At 37.9% G+C, this 8618-nt stretch overlaps 2 protein-coding genes across 2 annotated transcripts; one reads left to right on the forward strand and one right to left on the reverse strand.

Moving 5' to 3' along the window:
* The first annotated feature begins 2951 nt into the window (after positions 1–2951).
* LOC130499394 (uncharacterized) lies at positions 2952–5065 on the forward strand. Its single transcript, XM_056993392.1, has 6 exons — positions 2952–3116; positions 3297–3691; positions 3765–3891; positions 3980–4291; positions 4368–4580; positions 4673–5065. The coding sequence occupies exons 1-6, from the start codon at positions 3114–3116 to the stop codon at positions 4985–4987; spliced, it is 1365 nt and encodes a 454-aa protein (XP_056849372.1). The 5' UTR covers positions 2952–3113; the 3' UTR covers positions 4988–5065.
* Positions 5066–6583: 1518 nt separating this feature from the next.
* On the reverse strand, positions 6584–7700 carry LOC108825855 (uncharacterized). Its single transcript, XM_056995311.1, has 3 exons — positions 7362–7700; positions 6739–7257; positions 6584–6697 (listed from the first exon to the last, which is right to left on the reverse strand). Exons 1-2 carry the CDS (start codon positions 7599–7601, stop codon positions 6808–6810), a joined length of 690 nt encoding a protein of 229 aa, XP_056851291.1. The 5' UTR covers positions 7602–7700; the 3' UTR covers positions 6584–6697; positions 6739–6807.
* Between the last annotated feature and the right edge of the window lie 918 nt (positions 7701–8618).

The raw sequence follows: 8618 nt of genomic DNA on the forward strand, positions 1-8618 counted from the left end.
CTAGTAGTAGTAATAGCAATTTTCAGGAAGAACCGGTTGCTCTTCATTTGCATAATGAACCTAGTTACCATCAGGAGGAGCAGATGGTAGATTTTGATAGGGTTCATGATATGGTAACTGATGCATTTGTAGCTCATGATGAAGATGAAGAACCTAACATAGATGCAAAAAAGTTTTATGAAATGTTAAATGCGGCGAATCAACCACTTTACAGTGGTTGTAGAGAAGGTCTCTCTAAATTGTCGTTGGCTGCTAGAATGATGAATATTAAAACTGATCACAATCTACCGGAAAGTTGCATGAATGAATGGGCAGACTTGTTCAAAGAGTATTTGCCGGAAGACAATGTGTCTGCTGATTCTTATTATGAGATTCAGAAACTGGTGTATAGTCTTGGGTTGCCTTCGGAGATGATAGATGTTTGCATCGACAACTGCATGATCTACTGGGGAAATGATGAGAAGTTAGAAGAATGTCGATTCTGCAAGAAGCCACGATTCAAGCCGCAAGGACGGGGACGTAATAGGGTACCGTACCAAAGGATGTGGTACCTACCAATTACAGACAGATTGAAAAGATTGTACCAATCAGAGCAGACTGCTGGAAAGATGAGATGGCATGCCGAGCATACTCAGACGGATGGTGAGATGACACATCCATCAGATGCAAGAGCCTGGAAACATTTTAACAAAGTATATCCGGAATTCGCTAGCAATATCCGGAATGTGTATCTCGGATTATGCACAGATGGATTTAGTCCATTCGGAATGTCAGGGAGACAATATTCATTGTGGCCAGTCTTTCTTACGCCATACAACCTGCCACCGGAGATGTGCATGCAACGGGAGTTGCTATTCTTGACCATATTAATACCTGGTCCGAAACATCCTAAAAGGTCGCTGGATGTTTTCCTGCAACCACTGATAAAAGAGTTGAAGGATTTGTGGTCAACAGGGGAGAGGACGTATGACTGCTCAACGAAGACGAATTTCACGATGCGAGCGATGCTTTTGTGGACCATAAGTGACTTTCCTGCCTATGGGATGTTGTCGGGATGGACTACACATGGGAGATTAGCTTGTCCATATTGTAATGGAGCGACAGATGCGTTTCAACTGAAGAATGGGAGGAAGACAAGTTGGTTCGATTGTCATCGTAGATTTCTTCCCATTGGCCATCCGTACCGAAGAAACAAGACATTGTTTAGGCACAAAAGGGTTGTGAGAGACACTCCTCCTCCATATTTAACTGGAGAAGAAACTGAAAAGCAACTCGATTACTATGGAGTTTTGGAAACAGTTCCTCGTGGTGGTAATTGGCATGTTCCCCCTAATATGCCTGATTCTTACGGTGTTCATCACAACTGGCACAAGAAGAGTATATTTTGGGAGTTGCCATATTGGAAGGATCTTCTTCTGCGCCACAACCTCGATGTGATGCATATAGAGAAGAATTTCTTTGAGAACATCATGAATACAATATTGAATGTCCCGGGGAAGACAAAAGACAACATAAAATCAAGGTTAGACTTGCCGGATATTTGCTCAAGAAGCGAGTTACATATAAACAGCAATGGGCAAGTTCCTGTTCCGATATTCAGGTACAACAAATTCGAGCCTTTCATCTTAGCTTCACAAGCAGATCAAGTTAGCTACCTTCCATACCCTCGGATGAGAGAATCGGGAATAAATTGGTTATCCGTGATCAAAGTTACACCTCGAGGACGAATCATAAGTGGAGAAGAACCACCATTGCAAGAAGAACAGATAAATGAAGTCGAGGAACCTGAACAACAAATTGATGACATTCTTCTCATTGATCCGCATAATCATGAGTATGAAGATCTTACCGACGATGGCACAGATGAAGCTGTTGAAGACGAGTTTAATGAAAATGATGATGTTTCTAGTGATGACGAAAATGTATCTGATTGATGTATTTGTGTTTTAATATGATTGATTTTCAGACTTAATGCATGTGATTCGATTATAAAAAAAAATATTGAGTTTGAGGTTTTGAATGAAAAATAAAGGATTGAGGTTTGGGATTGGAATATGAAGAGTAGAAGATAGGAAAGATGGTGTTTGTGGTTTGGGGTTTTTGATTTTAGAGGTTTAGAAAGAAAACCTCGTTAATTCCTCGTAATTTACGACGAAATAACGAGGAAAGTAGAAAAAAAGAAATACACGGGCCTCGTTAATTCCACGTAAGCACAAAACGTCGTAACGACCTCGTAAGCTTACGTGGAATTAACGAGGCTTATTTTTTTTTTTTATTTCCTCGTTATTTCCTCGTAGGTTTACGAGGTTTTAACGAGATATGTTGTCTAAACCCCTAAACCCTAAACCCCAAACCCCATCTTTCTTATCTCTTTTGTCTAAATCCCAAACTCCAAACCCCATTAATAATTTTCAAATCTTCAAAAGATTATATTTTTAAATCTTCAAAAGATTATATTTTCAAATCTTCAAATGATTATATTTTCAAATCTTCAAAAGATTATATTTTTAAATCTTCAAAAGATTATATTTTCAAATCTTCAAATGATTATATTTAAATAAATAATTTGATTTTGTATAAGTTTAAATTAGGAAGAAGAGATTGATATTAGAAGTTAAAGAATTGTGGTTATAAATTTTGAGGTTTGATATGTTATGAATATATGAAGTAGAATATAAGAAAGATGGGGTTTAAGGTTTGGGGTTTAGAGTTTAGAGGTTTAGAAAATAACCTCGTTAATAACTCGTAACTTACGAAGCATTTACGAGGAACAGAAAGACGGGCCTCGAAATTTCATCGTTTTATTTGGGACGGGCCTCGCAATTTCCTCGTAATGTTACGAGGGTTTTACGAGTAACAAAAAGACGGGCCTCGCTAATTTATCGTTTAATTTGGGACGGGCCTCGCAATTTCCTCGTAAGCTTACGAGGTTTTTACGAGAAAGAGGAACACGGGCCTCTTTAATTCCTCGTAAACTTACGAGGAAATTGCGAGACCTCCGTAACTTATATATACAACCTCACAAACCTCACACTGTCCATTCCTCCCAACTTCCTCTCCACTTCCTCCCCATTTCGTCTCTAACTCCTTTCCCATTCCTCTCTCCTCCGAAAATGGTAATTTCCTCGCCCCCTTTATTAGTTTAGACAATTTAGATAGGTGGTTAATTTAGGTGGTTAGTTTAGAGAATTTAGATAGGTTTACGGATTTTATGTTTGTTAGATAGATTTTTAAATTATTGATGATAGCTTTTTAATTATTGATGATCATAATCTCAAAAAAATATATTTTTGCAGGTTCGCCAGCGCATGCTTACTGCTCACTACAGGGAGATATTCGGTGAGCCTGGTAGTCAGTTAGACCCGCCAGGTTCTTCTTCAGGTGCCGGCGGTTCAGGTTCTTCAGATCAGGAGTCTGTTCCCGAGACTCAGCATTTCTTCCCTCCGATTCCTCCTCCGATGGCTCAGCCTCAGCCGATGGCTCAGCCGATGGCTCAACCGATGGTTCCTCCGATGGCTCCTCCGGTGCCTCCTCCGATGGCTCCTCCTGAGATCCCCGCCGCTGTTCATCCCGATCTCATGGTGCCACCTACTGTTCCGTTCTCGCAGTACACTGTCGAGGATATTCTTGGTATGCCAGGCAGAGCTGGTTTACCAATCATAGACCCCGACAGACCCGACGGGACTTTATGGTAAGTGTATTTTTTAAATAATTAATTTAATTTATAACTTCATTAAATAATTTAAATTTTCATTTTTTTCCAGGTTTGGGGTTGACAATTCCCTTGCGACAGATGTAACCGAGACGATTAAAGGTTACTTCTCCATGGCGCATCCAAACTGGAAATTGACGCCGATCTACATCCGAAAGACGTGGTTCAAGATTTACGCTGTAAGTAATTCTATTAATTAATTTTTTTTTTTATTAACTAATTATTAATTTTTTTTTTTATTAACTAATTATTAATTTTTTTTTGCAGCAAAAGTATCATTGGTCCATCGGGGTCAGTGAGAGAGTGAGGAAGGCGTTTTACGAAAAGGCGCAAGTTCGCTTGTCGGACACGGTTTGCAACTGGAAGGGTGCCTGGATCGTCAAGGGGTACACCCGTGGCAAACCCGCTGAGCTTACCACGGATGTTTGGGACGGCCTCATCCGTTACTGGAAGGATCCTAACTCCATTAGGATCGCAAACATTTGTGCTGCCGCCCGTAACACGGTAGACGAGCACGGTAACGGCCCGATGCTACACTCTACGGGCCAAAAACCACATGCCGGTGTCCGTTTGAAAATGGTACGTAATTAAATATTTAATTATTATTTTTAATATAATTAAATATATTTCTAACAATTTTCTTAAATGTTTTTAGGCCAAAGAGTTGGGACGTCTCCCGACTCTTCCGGAACTTTACGAGCGGACCCACAAAAACAAGGCGGGCCAGTTTTTAGATGGCAAGTCCGAGCAAATCTACAACAACGTAATTGCTCGGGTTGAGGAGCGCCAGACTCAGCTGACCCAGCAGTCCGGCGACGGATTACCAGTTACCTTATCCACAACTGAAGTGGATAAGATTTACGAGGAGGTAAATTTTTTAACATTATATCTTTTTAATTATTAATTGATTAAATTTCCCTTTTAAATTTAACTAACAAATATAATTTTTTTGTTTTTAAGGTTGTCCCTAAGAAAAAGGGACGTACGTTGGGGATCGGTTCCGTCAATGATGTCCCGAGAGCGACATCATCTTATGCTCAGAGACAGACCGAAGAAGTCACTCAGTTGCGTTCCGAGCTGGGCGCGACCAAAAGCCGTGTGAGTGGACTCGAAGCCTTCATCGACGTTATAGCGTCCACAAATCCGGAATGGGAAGCTTTGTTGAGGAACATGAAACAACAAAATCCCATTCCAGGCGAGTCATCGGGCACACATAACGAGGAGGATGTTACGAGGAGGAGCGAGGAATTCTACGAGGCGATGAACGAGCCTTAGTTTTTTTAGTTTTTTTTCGGTTTATGTATTATAAAATCCAAAACTTAATTATATATAAAATATTTTGTTGCTTGTGAATTTTATTTAAAATTTATTTATAAATCCAATATTTAAATATTTTTATTTTGTTAAATTAATAATTATTATATTTATCAAATAATATTTTATTAATTCGAAAAATGGAAGTCTACGAGTTATTTACGACGAAAATGTTTCCGAGAAATTTACGAAGAAATAGTTTCGAGGTTTTTACGAGGAAAGTCTTTCGAGGTCTTTACGAGGAAAGGCTTTCGAGGTTTTTACGAGGAAAACCTTTCAACGATTCTACATCGATTTTACGAGGAAATCCTTTCAAGGATATTACATCGAATTTACGAGGATATGATTTCAAGGATCTTACGTGTAAGTAACGACGCGAGGTTCACGTGGTTTGTACGAGGAAATTAGGCGAGTGATTTACGAGGAAATGGGGCGTGGAACTTACGACGAAATATTAACTTCGTCTTTACGAGGAAAGAGAAACCTCGCTATACTACGAGGAAATGGCGACGAATCCTTTTTTACGACGGACGAAAAACGACGAAAGGCTTTTCCTCGTTAATTCCTCGTAAACCTCCTTTTACGAGGAATTAACGAGGAAAATGGCCCTCGTTAATTATTTGTTTTCTTGTAGTGGAGGGAGTATACTTCAAACTCATCAGTTACAGATACAACATCAGATCAAATAATTATTAAACTTAACAATTACATTTTCTATTAGTTTCCAGAGATTTTCACCTAAAAGCAAATATATTATACGCCGCGCGTAATGCGGACAAACACTCTAGTAAATATAATGTTTGTCAGTGGGGAATTAGGAGATTAAACGAGATTAAACGTCGTTTTGTGTTTCTAATATTTTCTTTACAAATTTATGTTTTCCTTTGGAGGGATTCTTGTGTGAAGATCTGCGGTTGTTTTATCTTCTGAAACGACAACAATTATGCGTTTAGACTCAGAAACTATGGTTGTTTTGATCATTAATCTGGCTTTTCGTCAGACGGTTTTAGGGTATATATGAGTTTGTAAATGTTAAACATTGTTAAGCTAAAGGAACAATTAAGCTTAAACGATTCTCCATCAACCAAGTCCCAATTTACCGCCAATGTTTTTTTCTTTTTGGGGAAAAATATGTATAATACAAAAGCTAAGATAGCACAAGTGACAGATTAGATGCTTCTGCCATGGTTACACTAGTTGTCAGTTTTTCTGCATAACACTTTCAAAACCTTAGTAGATCACTAATCTTGGTCTGCTCTTGTCTCCCACCTGAATCTCTACCTCTCTGATCATATACTAGTTTTATGGTATGTTTCAGTTTTTATGTAAGCACACATCCTATCATCTTCATAGGTATTTAATTTCAACACTTAATAATATCAAAAATGCATCGTGACCTGCAGGTACTAAACCATATTCACATAACTTGGTTTATAACAGCTTTATAAATAACCTTTTTTATCCTCCGGTGATTTTATCGATAGTGACTAGTGACTACACTCCAAAGATGTCATGTCAAACTCTGGCATATCATTCCGTGTACGTGTTATCTCAAAGTACAATTCAATGCAATACTATTAAGTTCAGATCTATAGCATGAACAAAGAGATGGAATATCTTTCGGATAAACGCATAGAATAAAACTTTTAGTACTTGTAGTCTATACATAACCTTGTCTTTTTTTATTGATCAAAAAAAAAAAAAAAAAAAACCTTGTCTTTTCTCAAGTCTCTCGATGGTTCATATTATTCCGTACAATTTTTTAATAGATTCAGTAAAGCCTAACACAAGAGCCTAAGCAAATTCGATGGTTTAAACAGTTTAGTAGAGCTGTGATCATGTGGGTGCATGAACTTGCAGTTGGGACAAACAGGAGTTGATGTGCACAGCATAACCAGCATGTGGCATTTCATGCACACTTTTGTTACCATCTCTTGCTCCTTGCAGTCAACGTCATCGTCATCACCACCTTCAAACGCAAGCCATGACAATGATCGTTTTAATCCTGTCACAGTCGTGGTCTTCATTCTCGGGCTTGTCAGATTGATACCCTTCGATGATGACACGTTTTCATTGTCATTTGAGGATTCTTCTATTTCCGTAGCGGCCTTTGTAGGTGAATAAGAAGGTGAGAGGTTCAGCTCAAGGTCTAGACTCATCTTTGGTCGCTCAACAAGCAACGGATCGTTGGGGTGTCTCGTCCTATGATCCACAGATGTTCTCGGATAGCTCTGAAAGTATAACAAAACATGTTTTAGATGCATGTTTATGTGCATATCACATGTACATGGATATCTACAAATACAAAACACTAAATACATATATGAATATATACCTTAGTCTCTATAGATTTCTGCCAGCCTGAAGGTAGAGGAGTGTGGAGGTTAAGTTCAAAATCAAACGTAACTGATCTCATACTCTCTGAGTTTGATCCTTCATTTAACATGGCTCTCTGAAGTGTTCCATGTGATTGATCTTCTTGTTTGGTCTTCTTGAATAAATTGTGAAACTCTTCTCCATAGGCTGTAAAATCTCTCTTTCTAGAGAAAAGGGTTTCTTCTTGTCGAGAAACCATTAGCGTTGAAATGATTTATGCTTATAATTAAGGAAAGTTTAAACCCTTTCTATCTCTCTTTGATCATGTGAGGAAATGAGCAGATAGACTTGAAAAGTATGCAAAGGTCGTCTGTATTTATATACATGTAGGAAAATCTTCAGGGGAGTTATTGTCTCCACCGGTTCATATAGAGTAATTGAATTAGATACCAATATAAGAATTTGTTAATTAGATGCTCTTAAATAAAATAAAGAATAAAATAAATTTATATTTAGAATTTTCAAAGGCTTACACTAGGCAATAAAAGTGATCTGCCGAGTGCTGCATTTTAATTTGGATTTTTGGAGGAATAAAAAAGAAAGAGGGAAGTAATGTGAAGTATGATGTGTGAGTTCCAAGTTGGGTGTCTTCAATAACTCCAACCAGTATCATTTAAATGCTTAGATGTGAAGTGCTAACCGATTTCTCTTTCTGGTTTTCCCTTTCTCCTCTACCACCACCATCATCATCTTATTGTCATCACAAATAATCTTTAACTACTTCATGTTCTTTAATATATTGTTAAAATCTAAAAAGGATAAAACGAATTGTTGGTGAAGTTTATGGATGGATGTATATATGTATTATGAATGTATGCATGGTGATAAGAGTGGTGTATGTGAAGGAAGAAGAGTTTGGAAAAGGGAGAGGTCAATAAATGGAGAGACAATAAAGACAATTAAAGATGGGAGAAGGGAAGGTTGATGAATTGATGAAATGCCGATGCACCTTTAATACTCACATTAACTACTACTCCCATTTTTGGATATATAACACAAAATATACACATTACTAACCAACCTCCCTCACACAACTATATTATAGTTCTACTTTTATTACAAACAATTTAAGATAACATCCTGTGTTCGTATCCCAAGTAAGATTTATGAAATGGGATTTACTGGATATTTTTAGTCTGATTACTTAGGATGTCTCCGGATTATATAATCATGCATGTGATCCGAGTCAGGGGAAATTGTTTAATATGATTGAATA

Source organism: Raphanus sativus, chromosome 9 (assembly GCF_000801105.2).
Source record: "Raphanus sativus cultivar WK10039 chromosome 9, ASM80110v3, whole genome shotgun sequence".
Taxonomy (NCBI): Eukaryota; Viridiplantae; Streptophyta; class Magnoliopsida; order Brassicales; family Brassicaceae; genus Raphanus; species Raphanus sativus.